At 36.1% G+C, this 22,075-nt stretch overlaps 1 protein-coding gene across 4 annotated transcripts in view; it reads left to right on the top strand.

Annotated features, from left to right (window-relative positions):
* The window catches only part of DGKB (diacylglycerol kinase beta), a 329,294-nt gene that overhangs the window by 233,822 nt on the left and 73,397 nt on the right, over nucleotides 1-22,075 (top strand). For all 4 annotated transcript variants that reach the window (XM_031066802.1, XM_031066804.1, XM_031066805.1 and 1 more), the window contains 2 exons: nucleotides 14,335-14,425; nucleotides 20,028-20,223. In XM_031066802.1, coding sequence (XP_030922662.1) covers nucleotides 14,335-14,425; nucleotides 20,028-20,223 — 287 coding nt within the window. The remainder of the gene's footprint in view (nucleotides 1-14,334; nucleotides 14,426-20,027; nucleotides 20,224-22,075) is intronic.

Consider the following 22,075-nt stretch of genomic DNA (forward strand, 5'->3'; position numbering starts at 1 on the left):
AAAGATACGACCTTTCCTTAGAAAGCATTGCTTGGTTCTGCTTTAACAGAATAGTCTGTTTATTGGAAACAGTATTGTTATAACTAAACAGGCTTGGCTTTTTTCCTCCTCCCCACACCCTTCTCTGAAGGGAGTTAGACTTGGTTAATAGGCTGCTTATATTGTAACACAGAGACATGTACCTGTTACTTGAAAACTAGAATTACAGTCAGCTCTAGGCATCTCACAGAAATGTGGAAAATAGGCATCTTTTGAATCTGGAAGTTACATTTCAAATCCTACATGTGTTTTATGCCACCTCTCCTACCAGCTAAGTCCTTAGCTCTATGCTGAGACATCTGATCCAGCCTTCACACCATGCTACACAGCTGAAAACTGATGGGAAGAAGAAATATTCAAATATCTTCCCATTCTCTGGGAAAGCCCCTGAACAACAGAAAAACAGCATTACTGTGAGGTAGAGGTCATTAGGACTTTGCACCAAGATAATAATTTTTGCTGCCTCTGAGCTTGTGAACTGATGCCCAGGAGCTATGGAAAAGCTACGAATTTCAGTGTGTACTTCATCCTAGTTCTGCAATATACATAAAATTGAACAATGGTGGATTAATGTGTGTTCCCTGTTGAAAAACTGAGTAAGTTTGATAGAACTTATTTTTTATTTTAAGTATGTGTTTTGTAGTCAGCACACTAAGCTCTAATGTAAGAATTTAGTACAGAGTTTTGGGAAGTCCCAAGCAGAAAATTTTATGGGCTTCTTCATATATGGTTTCTTTAAGCTTTTTTGTTTGTTAAGATTCAAAAAAGTTCACTTGTCCTTTACTTTTCCTCAGCCTTAAAAAGTTTATGGCAGAATACATTTTGCAGACCTGAGATACTAGGCTTTTAGGATTTAATGCACTCTTAAAATTCATTTTTTTTGAAAGAAAGACAAGCCTGCAAGCTAACTTCTGTGACTTCATACAACTGTCAGTGGAAATGTTAGCTACAGTTCTCCTGTAACTACAGCAAACTGTGATTTTTACAGTATTTTTTGTGCTGATAATTTGAAATTAGTTATTGAGTATTTATGGTTCAAAAAAAGCTGTGCATGTATATTAGCAGAAGCTGTGCAGCTGATGTTTTCTGTATGTCAAATAACATGAAGTGATTTAAAAAATATGCCCATTTAATATAAGCTTTTCTGTTTATTTTGTCATTGGCAGTTGGTTTTTGTTGTTACTTTTTAAATTAAATCTATAGAATGGTTGAACTGGAACGAATTATAGATTAGATATATTTTAACTTTCATTTAAGACTCAGTTGATCTGGCTTAGCTAGTTAGCTAGAAAGGTATTATGTCACCTAAAATTATGAAATTTTATACTGAAATAGACTCCAAATTATGCAAATTTGAAGAAATCAGATCAATGCCCCCAAATGACAGTATTGTCATTCCCTGTATTCAATTTCCTTAACAAGTTTAAGTCCTAAAGTATTACTGAATTTAAAGCACAAAATGATTACTTCCATTTATTTCAGGAGATGAAAAGCAGTGAGTAAGGATGAGGTTCAAAGAAATCTAAATCTGGGAGGTTTTTGTTGGGTTTAGATTTTTTTTTTCTTCTTTGCATGTGAAGTGCATTAGGAAAGAAAACAACAGCTGGTAGCATGGAGCTGTGAGAGATTTTAAAAAGCTGGGGTGAAGTAATGATTAGAAATGCAATATGGAGCTGTAGTGTAAAAAGTAAAATCAAAGGCACTGAACTAGACAAATATAATTTAGGCAGAAGCACAGGTCTAATTACTAGGCTTGAGAGCTTAGAATTATCACCCATAAAGGTTGATTCCTCACCAATTCTCTGAGTGCAGAAAAGAATCCTAGTAGACCTTGGTGCTAAATTTATGATTCTTGTAGCATATGACTATAAAAAATTAGAAAGGCAGATTTTTAAAGTGATCTTTGTGTATATTCCTGTCAAAAGGGTCTGTATAGACTTCTTCAAAGTGAAATGTATATGATCACAAGGACATTCCATGACAGGCACATAAGGAAATATTTTACAGATTTATTTTAAATATGCTTTAGAAAAATTAATTGATTTCTGCTTGTTTACATGTATTTTGAATTTTAATGGAGCAGAGGAGTAAAGAATAAGTGGTCTTACCATGAACATATAATAAATGAAATGATTACATGCTGGCTATAGAAATGTTATTTGCTGAAAATCCAAAAGACTTTTTGGAGGAGCAATCCTTGGTTACACTGCTTTGTACAGAGGAACAAAACCACTATACTCTTTTAGCTTTACTCTCTGCCTGGCAACCTGCCTTGTCCTTTAAGGTGCTGTTCAATGTAGAAAGTTTTCTAAATTTTTATTGTGAAGGATAAGATGGTAAGTAATTATAGTAGTTGAATTTATTATTTATACAGCTACCATGTGCATTTTCAATGCTAAGTCCTGATTTCTACTAAGTAAAGACCTTCTGTCACACTAAAAATGCATTCTGAAGTCTCTGCACATTTACAGAACAGCATTTTTAACCACAGCTGATGACTGCGTTCAATCTTCAGGGGAAAAAAGTTGCCTAAAAATATAGACTCACAAATATAGCATTAATCATAATATTTTCAGGTTTTTAAAAAATCAGTGGCCTTTTAAAAGCAAAACCCTTCCCATTCTACTCTACAAAATAGAAAGTAATGTACAGTTATTTAACAACTATAAACTTTTTTTCCACAAAGAGAATGAAGCTTGTCCCATGTGTTTCACCTGCCTGTTGTCTCCTGAATGATCTGCACCTGAGATCCAGCAGCTGTGCTTTAACCCTTTGGTAGGAAAGCAGGTAGCAGAGTGTCCATGCATCTCCCCAAGAGAAAGACAGGTTCTATGCCTATTTTAAAATTCCTTGAAGGTGAGACTAGAGACAAGGGACAACTTATTTTACCTTTTGAATTGAATATGCTACAGGGAACACAGGTTGGGCTCAGATCTTGTATTCTTCTGTGGTTAGTTAGGAAAATCCATAGCTGTAAGAGTGCTTAGATGCATTGTCCTATGGAAATACTTGCAAGGATGTGTTTTGTAAATTTTGTTTTGGCAAGTAAAGTGAGAAATAATGAGACTTCTTTTATGTTGAAGAGCTTGGAAGGACTGTCTTCTATCTAGGTTAAGAGTTCTGAAACAAGGTAGGTTTTCAGTTTCAGATTAGAGAGCTTAATCTAGGACTCAAAAGTGTCTACCCACATATAAACTAGATGTCAGTGCTCTCACTATCGTCAGTGGAGAAGCGGTTATTTCTCTCATTGAAGCCTGGAGAGAAATTCTGCTTACTTGGGCCTGGTAAATCACACCTTCAGTTTCATTGAGTAGATATCTTTTGTCTTGGAGGGAAATACAGTGTCTTCCTACTTCACAGGCAGACAAATGCATTGACATGCTGAAGTGTGGTGTTAAACTAAATCCCAGGCAAGCCACCTCCTCCTTAGTGGTGGAGTTCTCATAGAGGTGGAATCAGGAGATGATGCTTGAAATAGATAAGTCTTCCTAAACTCATAAACCAGCTCTTTAGTAGAAAAATAAATTTTTAACTCCTCTGAATCCCAGTCAGAGAAGCAGAGTTCGACCTGTAAATGTTTAAACCTGTAAAGGTTTAAATATTTCTGGAGCAATTATAAGGAGAAAAAGAAAGATTTAGTCAAAGGTCTTCTACACCGTCTTTCTCCTGTGTGGTCACAGAAGAGATGCTCATTATTTGCCTTACAGCATTTGATGGTTTACTTCTTTTTCTTTTCACCTAGTCTTCTCATTGTGTCCTACTTGGGAATGGTATAAAGCATGGTGTTTCAAGTATTTTATGGTAATGGAAGGATTTTTTTGGCAGGAATTGAATAGAAAGTATTGAGATACTTCAGCTTTTCAGTGAGTTAAAGTATAGGCTAGAGAAAAAGGTTATTTAATTACATACCATCCGCTGCTTTACAGGGAAACAGCACTGGTTTGTATGAATGTTAGTTTGCTAGTTTCCTGAAACAAAGTTACAGTTTTGCATGTGAAGCAGCCAATCAGGAGTTCTTCCTTCAAACCTGTCCCTGAACCTCTGAAATATCTTACACATACTACTTGGTGTACCTAGCATCATGTCTGTTTCTACATATCTATATGAGTGGGTGAGGGAAAGGAATATTTTTTTTCCTCTGATGTAATAAAAAGATAAAGTGTGGAGGTGTGTGTCCTTGCTCTGAGATAGTATAATATACAGAGAGGGCTTTTTTTGTCTTTTTTTTGCTTTTCTTCAATGAGCTTTGTTGGTTCTCTAGTATGACCAAGGCTGGTAAATGTGGAACTGTTCATAGACTTTATTTTTGTTCATGATAAAAAACCTCTTGAGATTAATGAGTCATTGGTGCCTCAGCATCTGCTCCCAAGACTGGGGAATTTGGGAAAGAAATTGAAGAGAAATAAAAGCATAAAAATACATAAAATGTTAAGAGCAGAAATCTTCATGCTGGTGAATGGACATGAAGGATTTAAGTCTAACAGAAATGTTTATTTAGGGGAGCAAAATGACAGATTAAATCACAGCTATAATGGAGACACTTTTTAGGTGAATGTTTTGAGAAACTTAATTATATTTTGAGTTTACCAATCAGTTTGTTAAAACAATATATTCAAAAGCAAGAATCAGAAATCCTTATTTAAAAGAGATATTACTGTCACAGACCAGAAACAGTACCGTCTTTCATGGAGAAATATCTTGTAAACTATGTCAGTCAGGTATCACCATTTTTTATAATAGCTAGGTTTCATAACAGTTGTTGTAGGTTAACATCCAATAATTAGTCTCAGTTGATCTGTAACTCTTTTTATGAAAATACTTTTTATGTTCCTCATTAACATCTTGTTGCATATTGCCACAAAGCAACCTAAGGCACAACCCAAAAGTTCCTCCTGTATAATAGCACCTAGCACATGCTCCTGAAATCTAAAAATTTTTAAGGTGTGTTGTTTATATTTCAATATGGAAATTTTTACTTGTATTTTAGGATAAAATATCCCTTCATATGGATGTTAATAGTAGGTTCTCTGCTGGAGTCTAAAGTGTAAGGAGAATATACAAGAAAGGCATCATAATAAGACAAGAACAGGTTTCATAACACATAAGATTGGGGCTTGTGTGTATGATTGTCAACCTAGTGTTGCTTTTGTGTTTTTTTGGTTTTTTTTTTGTTTTGTATTTCTGTTTTTTTGTGGTAACCCTAGCAGAGTGAGCACTTCTGGTCTGTCTACTGTTTCTCTCAGAAATCTGAACAAATTACATTCTGATCTGAAGCTCAGCAAAATCAGGAAACAGTGCACAGGCCTCCAGTGAATTCATTGCACATTTTGTCTGCAAATATACAGAAAACAGATGATATTTGGGAACATCAGTACCTGTCTGATGTGTATGGATTGACTGGTATTCATAAGTGAACTGTCTGTATAAATATTTCAATCCAAATGGATAGTTGGAGCCCGAGATAAGAAGTGGTTTCCTTTCTCCCCCACCATTAATCCCCCTGTGGAGATGAAAGTTTAATTCAACTATTTGTAAATGTACTTTGTCACTAAGAATTAATTCCTGTTTGTAAAATTATAGTTATTTTGTTATTTTTCTCTATGCATCACTTGAAATTTATCCACTTTAAGTGTCATCTACATTTTTATACCCCAATCACTTAGTACTACAAGGCCCTTTTGCAACTTTTCATGACTTATGTTTACTACTGAAAATGGTCAGAGCAAGGTGTCCAGGAGTGGTTTCTTGGCCAGATGTGAGAGCAGAGTTGAAGACAGGACTAGAACTGAATAGACAAGGGCAAAGGATGAAAATTACAGCTGGAAGGAGCTGCAGAGAGTTTTGAGAAAATCGAGCAAAGAACTGGAAAAAGGGAGACAGGCAGGTGGGCAGTGGAGGTTGCAGCCCAGCTGCATGGACAACTGTGAGCTACAGTGCAAAACTGTTATAAAGCATAACAGAAAATGGAGTCAAATTCAGCTTTGCAGCAGTAGAACTGGTAAATGTCAAGGAAAATGATCTCACAGTATTACTTAGTGGTATAAGTACTTATGGGGTAGCTTTTCAACCATGGGTGGTATCATTTTATCATATGTGAAAATGTTATTTATTGTGTAAAATAGAACTGGTCTATGAGGATTTTAGCTTTTCTGCAGTTATCTATATGGCCTCTGCTTATGCTCTGTGCCATAGGAGATTAGCACTTAGATTTGCCAGAAGTACAGTTGGTAATGGAAAAAGGAAAAAATTGACAAAGATGTCTCTATTAAAATCATGCCAGTCACACATAAATCTCTTATGGATGTGCATCTCCACTGGCTATTTCCTTACCTTTGCGTATGATTCATTATAAAGAAGAACAGGAATTATATGATTGTTAAGACAGAAGTAGAAAGAAAAGAACATTAGAAAAAGTCATACATTCTTATTAATATATATTATGTGCTGCAATGAAATCATTTTTACCTCAGTATAAAATTACCTAGATAATAGATTTATGAACTGTAAGAAAAGATGGAAAATATGTTGTCTGTTGAAAACTACTGTGAGAGACCTGGTAAAAATATTCCTTATATTGTATTTTAGAAAACATTGAATATTTTTTAGCAACTGAAATTTTATTTTTTGTACAGTATTGAGTATTTAATTAGATAATATCCAATGTATACAGATATTTCTATCACCAGAAATACAAAGTGCAATCTCTATGACATATAATATGCTGTACATTTTTACTTCACGGAATGAATTAGTTTGTAAAATACTTCTGAGATAATCAGATTATCGAGTCCAATTTATGACCAAACTAGGACATGGTACTAAATGCCGTGTTCAGTCATTCCTTAAACATCTCCAGGGATGGTGAGCACCACATTCCAATATCTAATCACCCATTCTGTGAAGAAATTCTCCTTAATGTCCAACATCTTGGCACAGGTCCTCTTGTCCTGTTACTTGTTGCCTGGGAAAAGACACTGACACCCTCTTCCCCCCACCCCCCAGCTACACCCTCCTTTCAGGCAGTGTAGAGAGCAATAAGGTCTCTCCTCAGCCTCCTTTCCACCAGGCTAAACAACCCCAGCTCCCTCAGCCACTCCTCTCAGAACTTGTGTTCCAAACCCTTCACAACTTTGTTGCCTTTCCCTGGACTTGCTCCTCAATGTCCTTCCTGAATTGAAGGGCCCAGAGCTGGGCACAGTATTTGAGGTATGGCCTCACCAGTACTAAGTAGAGGGCAAGAATTTCATCCCTGCTCCTGTTGGCCACGTTATTCCAGATACAGGCAAGATGCCCTTGGCCTTCTTGGCCACCTGGGCGCACTGCATTCAGCAGCTGCATTCAGCCACACTTGTTCAGCAGCTGTTGGCCAGCAGCCCCAGCTCCTTTTCTGCTGGGCCATTTTCTGGCAATTCTGCCCCCAGGCTGTTGTACTGCATGGGGTTGTCATGGCCAAAGTGCAGGACCTGGCTCTTGGTCTTGTTGAACCTCACACTGTTGGTCTTGGCCCATCAATCCAGTCTGTCCAGGTCTCTCTGCAGAGCCTTCCTGCACTTCAGCAGATCAGAACAGCAACTCAACCTGGTGCTGTCTGCAGATTTACTAATGGTACTCTCAAGCCTCTCATCCAAATCCATAAAGGTAATAGGTGGGGCTGGGCTCAACACTGATCCCTGGGGAACATCACTAATGATGAGATGTTGGCTGAATGTGCCACCATTTGCCATCAATGCCTGAGCCCTTCCATTCAGCCAGCCCAGAAAAGAGTGCGTCTGTCACTTGCTCTTGAATGTATGTCTTGCAGGCTGGGACTCATTAAACCAAAAGCAGCAACTTCAGACACATCTTAGTAAGCTTATTTTTCCCAAAGAGACGTTTTTTTCCCCCATACATTGGGAATCACTTTCATTTTGCTTTATGGTGTAAGTATCCACAAATTGAATGAAAATCATAGAATGTTTTGGGTTGGAACAGACCTTTAAAGATCATCTAGTTCTGACCCCAGTGCCATGGGCAGGGACACCTTCCACTAGATCAGTTGCTCAAAGCCCCATCCAACCAGGCCTTGAACACTGCCAGGAATGGGGGATCCACAGCTTCTCTGTGCAACCTGTTCTAGTGTCTCACCACTCTCATCATAAAAGAATTCTTCTTTGTGTCTAATCTGAATGTAGTGGTTTTCAATTTGATAGAATTATAAATAATAATAAACCTTCCATAGAGCTAGATTATTCCCAGCTGTATACTACATGGAATTTTATACTATCCTCTGTCTTGTCTGGTAATAATAACCAATGTCAGTGACAGAATATTGGAAGAGATGTTCTGCTTTTATGCCCATCATGACGTTTCCTATACTCCTAGTTTCATTTTTAGACCTTGTTATCTGTATTGTCAACCTTAAGAAATATGTGTTTTTATGTAGGTCTCCTTTAGGATTATTTTATTTTTCTTCTCTTCTGTAGTTTATCATCATACCTTTTTCAGTGCTGCCGAACTTCAATGCATTTCAAAATTAAGGTCCTATCTTTTCCTCATTCCTCTCCTTTTTTCCCTTTGTACTGCTCACAGTTTCTCCTCTGTGGAAATATACCTCCATTTCAGCACACTTTTCTGGTATTTTTGGTTCCCTGCAGAGGTGGTTCTACACATTATTCCACATTTGCTTGGAACAAAAGAGTGAACAAGGGAGAAAAGGAAGGTAAAGAGACCTGTTCCTTTTAAATACATAGCATGAGTCTGTGTCTCTGAGCACCTTCGAGACTTGTGGTGGATGAGATTATAAGCATCTACTCTTTATGGTTTCTTTGCTACTTTTTTTTTCCTGCCATAGAATTTTCTTTTTTAAATTCACTACATTCTGTACATTGTTGTTCATGAATGCTGCTCTTAGAATGGGAGCTGAACATTCTATGAGTTTATGATACAGATTGAGATCAACTCTTGACACTCACTGACAAAGAAACAGTACTTTTGCAACAAAGGTGGAAAAGTCTTTAAAAAGGTATTTTCAGAAAGCAGAGCTAAGAGATTATATTTTGAGGAACAATATACTTTCTGGAGGAATTAAAGTTTTGCTTGTCCGTGAGCAGACATTCTTACATGGATTTGTATTAGAGGTTACTTCCTGGCAGTGGACTTTTCAAGGAATTTAACTTGGAAGACTAAAGAATTCTAGTACTTTCCTGGGTAAAAAAATCACTAGTATAGATTAAAGGATAAAAGTTGATAGAACTGGAGACAAAAATCAGTTGTTTCTCTGCCAAAGAATATGGCAAATAAAGCCTTCCCAGAGTCCATTTCCAAGTGGTCATAATATGATTACATTCTGTATTTATTTTCTTGCAGATGGCTAGAGGAATATTCTTGATGCAAGGCCATTCTCATGCTAAATTTTAAATCTCTGCTCAGAAAGTGTAGCTCTATTAAAACAGTTCAAAGTGTATGTTATCAAACACTTAATATAAGCAATTATACATGTTTTTAATCCAGTTGTTTTCAAAAATGGTCTAAGTAGTTCAGCTGACATTTCACAAAAATAACAGAAATTTTCTAATGCAGAAATTTTAGCTGAAGTCGTTGAAGCTTGACACTGCATAAAGTGCAAATAAATAAAATAAATATAAACAGTAAATATAAGAAGTGTAAATAGGATATGGTAGAAAGTGTAACAAACTGGCAAATGTAGCAATAAGCTCTTGCCTCAAGTGAAGACCGTAAATGCCAGCATAAGAATTTGTTACTGAAGTTAAAGGTACTCCTTTTATTGTGACCTTTTATTAGCAGCCCATAACTGGGCTATTGTTCCACATGTTCTGACAGAGTGTTCATACTGCAGTGAAGTATAGATGCTCTTCAGGTGTTGAATAAAGTATTTACTATTTCCATATTTAGATACAGGACAATTTTTCAATGACATGCCTTGTAATTGCTTAATCAGAAAGGTTATATAAAATAGTTTTAGCAGTAGGGGGGTTTCTGATTAACTGATAATGGAGCAAACCCATATCACAGACTATTTTGATTATTTTGCCTTGATTACCAAATATTAGTCTGAACTTTCCCAAGAAACATATCTAAGTTTCTAAGTCTGATATTTATCCACAGCATAGAAATACTGTAAGGAACGGCAGTATTAGCCCTTTTATAGTCTTGTTAGGACCTACACCTGAAGATGAGAATAATTGAGGTTCTTGTTAACAGATCCCTTGGGTAGATCAGAGTGAAATGACATGGAATGACCAGTGTTTTTGTATGTATAGATAACACCACCCGTGGATTCAGTGATGAGATTTGATTGTTGATTTATTGAAGTGATGTCCAGTCTTGATCTGTCAGGGGTGAGGAAGCCCCTGAAATATATAGTTCAGTGGGTTGATGTATGTTCAGTTTTAGGTAGGAACCCAAGGTTGGAGTTTGACACTGTCTATGGAAACACTGTGGATAATGTTCAGTCCTCTGGTGGAAAGCACGAGAAATGAGTCTGGAGGCACCTTGGGGATATTTGATGGTTTATGACATCTACTAAGACATTACAGCTCCTTCTCACATCCACTTGGTTTAGCCAGTTATTCTCCATCAGAAGGGACAAATACCTTCAGGACTGTCCTGGTACTTCCCCATGACTAGAGTTTTATACCTGAGCAAGATATGCAACTGAGGACATTGGCATGATAAAAAGCATTATCCCATATAGCAAGATCTTCTTACCAGCCTCTGCCCTTAGTTGGCTCAAACCCCAGCTTGTTGCTAAACAGACTGGTTTGTTGTGGTCTTCCTCTAGTGCTCACCCCCTCTGCACCTGGGCTGTTCTTAGGTTTCACCACCACACACTCAAAACCTCTCCTCCTCCCCTTTGGTTGGGGGATGCAAACCTGGCCTCAGCAAAGCACCTGCTGCTTTTGCAAATGGCTGATTGCATGAGTCATTAACCATTAACATTTCAGTCTCCCACTGCTGTTACGCAAATTTATTTCATCACTATTAAAGATCATTCCACTTGTCAGAACATTGGCCAGTACTTGAAAACATGGAACACTGGCAGCATAGAAGGTGTTTAGGTTCTTGAAGTACAGTTTTGTTTTGTCATTCCTACACCTGTAGGCTGTATATTTTGACATACTGTAATACAATAGCAAGATAGATCAGGCTTTAATCATGATTCATGTTTTATATATATTGTAAAGTCTTTCAAAGTTTAGATCAAGGCATGTGAAAAAACCCCAAAAAACCGAATTATTTCTTGTAGAATAATCTATTCCCTTTCCTATTCCAACAATGTTGGAAAGAAGGAGCAGACTTCAAACTTATTTTTGGTCATCTCCTTTTAAAAGCTGAGAAAAGTCTAAATCATTTCCTCTGGGAGAGAGAAAATATACATGACAGCAGCCTGTGATTCAGTTTCATACAATTTTAATGTTGCAAAATTGTCATTAAGTATGTATTTGTTTAGCAATCTTAAATTTACTTAAATTTTAAGTAAAGAAGAAGAAATTAGAGTGGCCATGAGAATAGATCATTAATCTTCTTTTTGCTGCTATACTGATAAGCAGATGAGCTTTACCTTTTTGAAAGAGGAATGCAAGTGAAAGAAATTAACTAGAGGTTGGGGGCTTTTAATTATTAGAAAAATTGTAATATTTACTAGAATAATAAGACTTGTCTTGCTTAGGAAAATTTCAGTATAATTTCTCTGCAGTTCTTTGTTTAAATCCATTTTGTATCTCTATGAAAAGTAATACAATGCTCTGTTCAATAAAAGATATAGTGCATTTGAATAAAACCACAAAATTTAATCTATTTCATGGCTTGTAAAGGAAATTGGTACATTATTTGAAAATGAAGCACAAAATTATTTGTATCTACGTCTATCTTTGCATTTGAAAAGCTGTCAAGTAAGTTATCTCTCTATGCTTAAAAACAGACAGTCTACTACAGAATGGAGAACAGGCTCACAATACATTTTTTGGCCTAATAGACTCTTATAGGTTATATTTAAATTACCAGAAATCAAAACCTCACCTGAAATATTTACTTAATCTTCAGTTATAAGATTGTACAAAATTTAGATTTATAAAACTAAATTTTCTAGTAATCCTTGAGTGCATTGATAATGCTGGGTTTTGTGTGGCTGAGCTCAAAATACCTGAATTTGCACAGTATATTCTGAATGACTCAAAAAATATATGTCTATTTTAACTTTGTGTAAGTCAAAGAGTTTTTTATTTAGAGTGCTAATAAGTGAGTCAATTTAGCAGTCTTTTAAATAAATAAGAAGAATATATTCTTAATTTGGGATAAAAGTAACTGAATAGGAAAAAGAAAGGTTATAAAGAGAAGACACATAGGCTTTTTATCTTAATAATAGGATCAAAAGACACTACAAAGTAATTTTATGAATCTTACGTCAAGGTTTTGTTGGTCTTGGTTTTTTGAGGTTTTTTGTTTGTTTGGGGATTTTGTTCTTTTTTTTTTTTGTGGCTTGTTTGTTTGGTTTGGGGTTTTAGTTTGGTATGAGAGGGTTGTTTGTTTTTGATTGGTTGGTTGCAAGGTTTTTGTTTGTTTGTTTGTTTTTATTATTGATCATCCCTATGTAGAAAGTAGTGGGAAAATAGAGGCATCCATATTTTCCAAAGGCACCCAATAGAAATTCAAGGCTTAGTTCACATTTATTTGGAAATAAGAGGTTTCTAAATTTCTTCATATATGTTGGTATAAATAGAGCACTTGATCCCAGGTCAATGTGGCAGTGTGCTAGCTAAATTCAGGTATAGGAGAACATAATTGGATTACTTCCATTCATAGACTTGAGAAATCTGGACCTGAATCGGGCCAGAGCCCTTCTGGTTGTTGGAACTCCTTTGAAGAGATGCCATTTATCTGAGAGAAAGTTCTCAGAAATAGTTTCCAAATATTTTCAGATTTTCTGTGTGAAAACCTTTGGAAAATTTTTTTGGAAATTTTTTTTTCCTGTAAATTTTTTCATCGGAAGTGTGTCATTTCCTTATTACTCTTCTCTTCCCAACTCTGTGTAGGCTGCCAGGCTGGACATCTTTATAGCCTTCTGATGCTGCACCAGGAATTGCTGGCTCTTATACAAACAAGTTTCTGCATCCAGTACTGCAATACCTCTTCTTAATTAATGATTTTAAGAGTCATTAAGTAGATTTTAACAACAATTAAGTAGTCTCTTATATGCAATTTGAAGTAATTAAAAGTAAGATTTGTACTTTTGACATGTTTTACAGTCATCTACATTTTTGTTTCATTCTTCTAGCTCATGCAGACTCTTGTTTTCAAGTTAGAAGCACAATGTGCTGTGCCTGTGTCAGAGGACAGTTTATACAAGTGGAGAAACTGTGTTCATATCTGATTCCTAAGTGGGAATAATGAATTCTAATTCAGTATCTTTTGTTGTGGTTGCTTTGCTTCTTTTTTTTGTTACAGAATAATAATTACTCATGGGAGTTCACAAGAAGTACACATACTTGTTTGAAATGGTGCTGTTGGCGTCCTGATTGTATTAACAGTATGCAATAAATCTGGTAAAACAGAAGTTCAGTCTTTATGTATTTAAAAAGAAAAAAGTGTAAATTGTGCCTGCTGTCATGATAAACTAACGAATTTACTGGCATTTAATCCAGTTTTATTTTCCTCTGGAACCTGTTAATGAACTTCAAGATGCAGGTCTCATTGCCCATTTAAAATGTGTCTATGAGTGAATTACCTGGTAATACAGCTCTCCTTCTGCAAAATATCTAAAGATTGTTAGATCTGGAATTTTTATTTCCTTCTAGTATTTCATCTGTCATCATCTACAATAGGCATTTGCCTTTACTTTTAACTAGCTTAAGGCAAGCTACATTTTTTCTTGGCTCTTGTTCATGATGGGATTGCCCTGCATGCACATTCTACTACTCTGCAGGATAAAGATGTTAACTGGGAATCAGAAATCATATAGTAGGTGTAAGACATGAGATAAAATCGATACATTTTTCTGAGGCATGTCACTGGTTAAGTGACAGAAAATATTCTGATAGTCACTGAAAAAGAAAAGTCAAAGGTACATTTGAACCTGTCAGTTCAACATATTCCTGTTATCCCTTTAGGGGATATCATACAACTTGACACCAACATTTAAGCTTTGAAAATTATGAGCTCATCTATTTCAAATGGGATGTCACATGTTCCCAAGCCTTTGCCATTACTTATAGTGGAAGACAGGATGATCACTTTTGTCACATATTGATAGTGAATAAGATATTTCTTTTTTTCTTTTCTTTTTTTTTCTTGTTTCAGAATGAAGAACAAATTTTGGTATTTTGAATTTGGCACTTCGGAAACTTTCTCAGCCACCTGTAAGAAGCTGCATGAATCTGTAGAAATAGAAGTAAGAAACTAATTGTTGCCTTTATCCTTGAAATGTCACTAGTTTGGCTGAAATGCAGGGAGCAAGGGCGCAGAGTGCCTGAATCCAACAAGGCAAAGCAGTGCACATCCTTTCGACCCTATATTCCAAAATATTATTTTTATCATGTCTATTTGTAGTGTAGCCCTGCACACTGGAACAAAGTTCAGTTTGATGATTAGTGAAGTCTTAATACAGTAGACAAGGTTAAGAGGTGAAGTATAACATTAGAAATCAATAGGGAGTGTGGCTAGGTCAGGTGGAAAAATGAAAGACTGTTGGAGGGAGTGAGAGCTGCTGCAGGATTAAAATAAAAAAAAATAATCTTATTATTTCTGGGTCCCAAGGTTTTATAACCTTTAAAACTCAATTCCCTAAAATTGTACGTACTTTCCTGAATAAAGGTTAAAGAATATATATATTTTTTGAATTATTCCCCTTCATTAAATAGCTTTTCTCTCTGCACAAGGGGTCATCTTTCCATTATACATTGAACATTAACTAAAAAGACACAAGATACTTACAGACAAAATGAGAATTTAAAATAATGTGCCACTGCCACTTTGATGGCTGCTAGAATAAGTGGCTGAATTACATAAACTGTTTGGGCATCTGATGTTTATGAATAAGTACATGAAAAATGAGAAATGAATGAAGATAAAAACTTGAGAATTTAGGTTAAATAATGAAATCATTTCTCAAGAGGATCATGGTGCTTTTCCTTTCCGGTAGTAATGAGAAACTTGTCATGTGTCAATGGAGTGTTTGTATAGTAGCATGAGGCACTCAGAGAGGTTTGGTGGGAGCTATGAGAGTCCAGTCAAAGCCTCCTGAAGGGTGAATTCTGAAATGATCTGAAGGAACCATGTACCTGATAGCAGAACAGTAGCAGAGAATACTGAGACTGAAACTGTAAGACCAGCAGTGCCACACTTGCCTGTTATGCTGTTATATTTCTCTTTGAAGTGAAAACCTGCTCCTCACATGTTAGATTAAAATGTAATAAAAATAAAACAAAACTCCACCGAAAGCCTTAAGAAAAAAAAACTTAACAAAAAAATCACCCTTGCTTCCCAAGAGAGTGCTTCAGACACATGAGTTTAAGGAAATGTAGCATGAAAAATATTTTCTTAGTTATTGGAAAAAATGCTTACTTGGTTTGATTAGATTTGAATAAACTGCAAGTTAAATGTACCTTTTGATTAAATACAAATTGAAAAGCAGGCTTTCCCAATAAAATACTGATATCTAGAGAAAGTCATAGGTATCCTGATACATATTAAGATGTGAACTTTATTATTTTAACCATTCAAAGAATGATTAAATGTTAACATCACAAAGCAAACAAGTAGGTATACAAGTTTGTGGTGCTGCTGCTATCAGTTGTGTAATTATTACGTATTCATGTCAATAACTATTATTACCAAAAAAGTGTTACATTGCCAGTATATGAGGAGGCACTTTTGTTAATACTCACTTCATCTATCCTAGTCATTACCATTAGTCATACAATTAGAAACAAAAAGCATAGTTTCCAAGGTTTACAAGAACTATTAGGAGGTGGTTATTTGTGTATTTATTTACAATGAGTAAATTACAATGCTTGCCAGTATGCTTGTATCTAATGTTTCTTGTTTGAATATTATCAGCATTTTAGTCTGATTTTTAACCTGATGCCCCTTGGGGATGTCACTGTAAATGGGAGGTTGGTTGAGGAGACCACATTTCTTGCCACATAAAATGCACAAAGAATGTGCTTGCTCTACAGCCAAATTTTGAATGAACAAAGCCTGAGTAGATTAAGGATCTGTATCTCTGAGCTGTTAGACAGTGATCAGATGTTCCCTGGGCAAATATTTGTTTAGCCTTGTATTTGATTTCTAACCTAATTAAGCTTGGTTTTTCTGACATACATTCTTGACTCATGTTCTGTATATTTTCTTCTGTGTGAGATGCAGAACAAAGTTGGACACCATTCTTATGCAGAATAAGATGTATTTTTGTTTTCAAAATCGGATGTAAGAAGTTGAGGAGAGGTTCTAAAGGGAAAGAAACCAAAATGAAACAAACAAACAAACAAACAAACACTAGGACAAAATTAAGTATTTATTTTCAATAATAATGTGTCAGTAAACAAGGCTGAAGATTCTACAATTTAGAGAACTTGCAGTTTATTTCCGCTTCAGAAAAAGAAAGAAAGATATGTGAAAGATATTTAATGAGAGTAGGTAAGTAGAAGTGTAATGGTGTAAGGACAAGTGGCATGGACCATACCTGCAATACTGTAAAAGCATGGTGGGAGCAGTGTAAGCCTTCTGTACCACCTGGTGTTGATGGGTAATAGAAAGGAGTTTAAGACATTCCTGTACACTTACGTGATATTGCCCTTGTTTTCACAGCAAAGCCTTAATATGAGTTCTTTTCAGGCATAGACATGTATTTTCTCAAAAGAAAGATGATCTGAAAATAATTTATATGATAAACAAGGTATAAACAATAATACCCAAGAAGTGAATAAGGCCAGAAAAGAAGGCAAAAAACAGTTAGAAGAACTAGTGTTTCTTTTTTGTCTAGATAGGCATACTCCACATTTTAAAAGTATGCTTTTGTTTTTAACAGCATCATTACATATTTGAAATAAAAAGAAAAAAGAAAAGGAGCAGAACACGTGTGTTTTGTTTTTGTAGTATATGAATGTGTTAGAACTATGCAGAGCTACCTGTAGGGCAAACTTTTTGTCTGTGTATGAACAAAAGAAATGCTTCTTTCCTAATTCAGAAAGTTGCTCATCACTGGGGGACTCTGAGGCCTCCTCACATAATTGTCTTAGTGTACTACCTGCTGTGCTCAATATTGAGTGAAAATGGAAGCTAGACCCCGCACCATCCTATTTCACAATTCTTCTTTTATTTAAATAATTCCAGTCAGTTTGGGGGACGCCAGACCTTTATAAATTAACAGCAGGGAAATACCAAAGGTGTCAGATTGCATATTTATCATCTTTCTCGTGTAATACTTAAATATGTATTAAGAAGTGACTGACATAAATTAGGCAGATTTCAGAAGCCACAGGCCGTGGCTTGTAGAGGACCCCCTTCTGCTTGACATTTCATCCTTGTCAAAGATCAAATTATTTTAATTTAGGCTGCAAATTATAAGAAATGAAGACTTCTTTGTGGGAATTCCCTGTGGTAATCTGACTTTTGTTGTTACTGCTGCTTGTCAGTGTGCAAAAGATATAATATGCATGCAAATAAGGTTAAAAAATATGTACTATCTAATTATCCAGCCAGTACATTCCACTTGAAGACAGTGGGAGGCCTGACACACAGTATGTGTTTGATTCATTGAGGCCTGCAGGGTATTTACACAAGATTACTTTTAATTATGAAATTAATATCTGTTTATCTAGAATGTATAGCAGTAAGTGAGCATACACATGAGCAGAATTTTTAGCAAAATAAATCATCTTAGTATTTAATACATATAAAATACTGGGGAAAACCACATATTTGCTTCCAAAAATGACAGTGAAAACCTAGGCCTTTATTCTTGCAAGAAAAATGTTATTAAAAAGTTACTCTTTGAATTATAGTAGTTGCTACAACTGCCAATTCACTTTCAGATACGCCTTTTGACTTTAAAGTTCTCCCTGTATGAATGTAATCCACAGGTTTAAAATTTGATTCTTGAAGAGCAAATATGAAATGGAAATCTTAGTGTTGAAATTGTTCTCTCTCCAGATTTATGCTCTTCTTAGAAGAATTAAGATGTGTGTGCATTATAATACAGTTCTATGATCTCAAAAAGTTTCAGAATAAACAATTATTCACAGCTATTCTTGTGTTGTACTTGGCTTTTCTTCTTCAAAGCTGTGATAAAGTTTTAGGCAGAGAGGAAGATGTGCCTGTGACCCACAGAGCAGCAAGCTGCAAGATGTCAGTGGACTACTACTGAGGCATGCTTAATTATTTTTCCCATTTTCTCCCTGATTACTGTGTGTAGGAATTGCAAAACAATACCCTTGATGAATTTGAAATGGATGACTGGATCCTCTACAAGCCTGCAGAACATTGCAGGAGTAGGATCAAATGTTTTAAAAATATGCTGCTCTACACTGTGGTCTGTATGACCTGTCAGGATATTCATATGCTCTATTTATGTTGTGAGGAATGAAGCTAATCCATCTCTAGCCAGGGTGCCAGTACATGAATCCTGGGCAACTCTGGCTGGTTCAATGAACTAATGAGTAGAACTGGGTGCTTTGCTTTCCACCTGCAGGTTCCACTGTAGTAATATGAAGTTGTGGTTTATTTTCTCCTGCGGAGGTTCTTCAGTATTTTGCTACATTTTATATGAGTTAAGAACTTCCTAATGTTGGTAGAGAGGAGGACTTAGCTTGAGTAAATTATAGCCAGTGAAGTCTAGGTGTATTAAGCTAGGTTCATCTCATCCAGTGTATCTCAGGTGAACTGTATTTGCAAATGTCAGGGTTCATCCACCTGAGAAAATGCTGCAGTTTAATGCTGGGCAGGCTGTTATGTTAAGATCCCTGAGCCATTCTCCAAAAGTGAAAAATATGGTCCCTTTATAATTGGAAGCCAGATTTAGCATAGAAATGTACTTGTATAAAATGTCTTAAAGTCCACACTTGTGTCACTTAGTGTGTATTTCTTTGCTATGAGAAGCATGAGAAATATGCACTAGCGACACAAGATGGGTATAATTCCATCACTGAAGGGAGTATCCCATAGACTGAGGTTACTTCTGTGTGTCCAGTAAGTCTTGGAAAGGTTTTAGATCACTGATGCCTCTTCTTTAGCTCCACATCCTATGTTTTCCCTTAGCAGTGATGCATATTTTAGAGAACTGGTTGGTGAAGGTTCTGGGGTAAGGATTGCTGCAGCTGCATCAGGAATTGTTGTACCCATTTCTACTAATTTTGGTTATTGCTAGGAGCCACTAGTCAGCCATAGCCCTATGCAGATATGCTTGTTGTGCCTTTGGATTGAAATGAATACCTGTGTGCTGTTCTGTGCTCCTGGGGCTTGCTTAGACCCTTTTGCATAAGTCTGTGTATTCTCTGCCTGCAGGGACTTTGTATTCCATCTGTTGGGGAAGGGACTCAGTTGCAAGAATTATAAGTATCACTGCAAAATCATAAGACAGAAAATTTAAGTGGAAAAGGCAACAAAAATTTCAGTTATTGATAAAGAAATCTAGGTAGTATAAATGTTTTTCTGCTAATATCTGTAGTGAAGCTAGAAATATATTTCACTTGGGTCAGTGAATAGGATTATCAGCTAACAGGATAGTACCAAATAGTCCCACAGCTAGACAGTCAAAAGCTGAATAGCAATCTTATTTTACCTTCTCATTAATGATCTGTTCTTATCTCATACCTCCTTTTCAGATACAAGTATATCTCTTAGGTGTAAACATTGAATAAACTATTAGCAGTGTTAAGAATGATAAATTGCTGGAGAAAAATATCTGAGAAAAAGAGCATTCAGATCTTTCTTTCTTTCTTACTGCTTTCTCTCTTTTTTCTTTATTCCTATTTTGTCCCTTCCTTTCTAATCAGTGTGATGGAATTCAGCTGGACTTAATCAATATCTCTCTGGAAGGAATTGCCATTCTAAACATCCCAAGCATGCATGGTGGATCGAATCTTTGGGGAGAGACAAAGAAAAGACGAAGCCACCGTCGGACAGAAAAGAAGAGGTCAGATAAAAGAACCACCGTTATAGATGCCAAGGAATTGAAGTTTGTGTGCCAAGGTAAGCTTACAGATTGATATAGGCTATCTGGCTACATAATGTCAACTTGGTTATATAATTGACCTTGTCAAGGAAAAGGACAGACAGTTCTTAGATATTTCCTTTCCTCTGCATTTTGCTTTTCTGGTGGGAAGCACTGCCAGAAGGGCACAAACAAAGATGTACTGCCAGTTTCAGTCTCTATACTTGCAAACCTGCCTCAGATGCTACCTGTTAAGCAGACTAATCACACCATGTGGCCCTGTTGGCTACTGGGACATTCAGTCTAGAAGTGGTTGGAGATTTTGGAGTTGGAAGGTGCTTCCCAAGCCTTTATAATGTTTCTTTATGTCAGTTAGGAAACTGACATTAGGTTACCTGGGGATAGTTGTGCCCTGATTCTAGCAAGCTTTGGCCAGAGGCGAGGGAAATCACTTCGGAGTAAAAAGAGCAAGCTATCTATACATTTTATGTTACTGTTTTGTAATGCTGTATGAATCCTTGAATACATATGCTGTAGTTGGCTTGCACAGGCATGATCATTTTTTTCAGGGTTCGTATACTTTCCTGGTGATTAGATGCACTTACTCAATATATTTTATTATTAAACATAACTCTTGACAAAACCAATAATAAATAACAATTGCTGTTCTTCTCTGAGAATCTGAATACTGTGCATTGTAACACTTGACTGCACGTCAGAAGCCTGAGTGATTATAAGCCATCATTCTCTTCACACCAAAGGAATGAACATTTTGGGTTTTGTTTGTTTGTTTTCTCTATTTATCCTACAAAAAGGATTATCTTTTGCTTCAGAGTAGCTTCTTGCTTCTCCTCATTATTCAGACTTTATAAAGATCAGGATTTAACTGTCTTATTCTGTTGGGATCCTTTTCCTAGTTTTGAATATCCTATTTTTACATTTCATCAGCAGTAATTTTTAAGTCACTAGTTATAACATTGTTCATTATTATGCATTTTAATTTTAATTCAGCTAAATTATCTGGATGACAAAAGTTTAGGAATAGAGTACTTTTTTATGGCTTAGAGACTGCAATAAGTACTAGCATTCAATTTCTGTGAGCTCTAGCAATTTTACTTATGCTCTCAGTATCTCTGTGTGACTTAGCCATACACTCTGTCAGCCAAAGTTTCACCAGGCACTAAGCTTCTGCCTAGTGTGCTGCAATTCTGTTATGCCCTGATGTTCAAGAGATGGAGGCCGCTGGGTAAAGGGCTCACCAAATTTTTTCCTTTTGTTTTTCTCCTGAACACAGGGAGACAGGACATTTATCCTCTTGATAGTAGTGAAGCAGACATTATCACTTCTTTAATGATTGAAATTATGTGCATCTTTGATACATATTTAACAGTGATTTCAATCTACTGACTATAATTGATGTATTGAAAGGGCATTGGAACACTCAATTTCCATTTTCCCGGACAGGATAAAATAAAATTGCAATAAAAATATTAAAGACTGAACAGAATTTCCCATGTTATCTGTTGAAGTGTTCATAATGCAGACATTAAGCACCTTACATTAGAAAAACTGTTCTCATTACTTAGCTTCTAATCACTTTGTATGCACTGTGGATGGAAGTAGCTTTATCCAAAGGCAGTTTTAAAGCAGAGGTTGACTTCTCAATATCCAAAACTAGATCACCTCTCACATCACTGAGTACTATGAGATAGTATTATTGTTTGCATCTTCACTAGCATTGCAGTGCTGAGCAGGAATACCCTTCTTGGATTTCAGAGTGGTCCATATTTACTTTGTTCCAGTTTGCAACACTGAGTGGTCTTTAGCATGCAAAGTGGATTCCTTTTAAAGGTGTGAGGTGTGTGGGGATGGGAGCTACATGCTCTACTG

Source organism: Geospiza fortis, unplaced genomic scaffold (genome assembly GCF_000277835.1).
Source record: "Geospiza fortis unplaced genomic scaffold, GeoFor_1.0 scaffold138, whole genome shotgun sequence".
NCBI lineage: Eukaryota > Metazoa > Chordata > Aves > Passeriformes > Thraupidae > Geospiza > Geospiza fortis.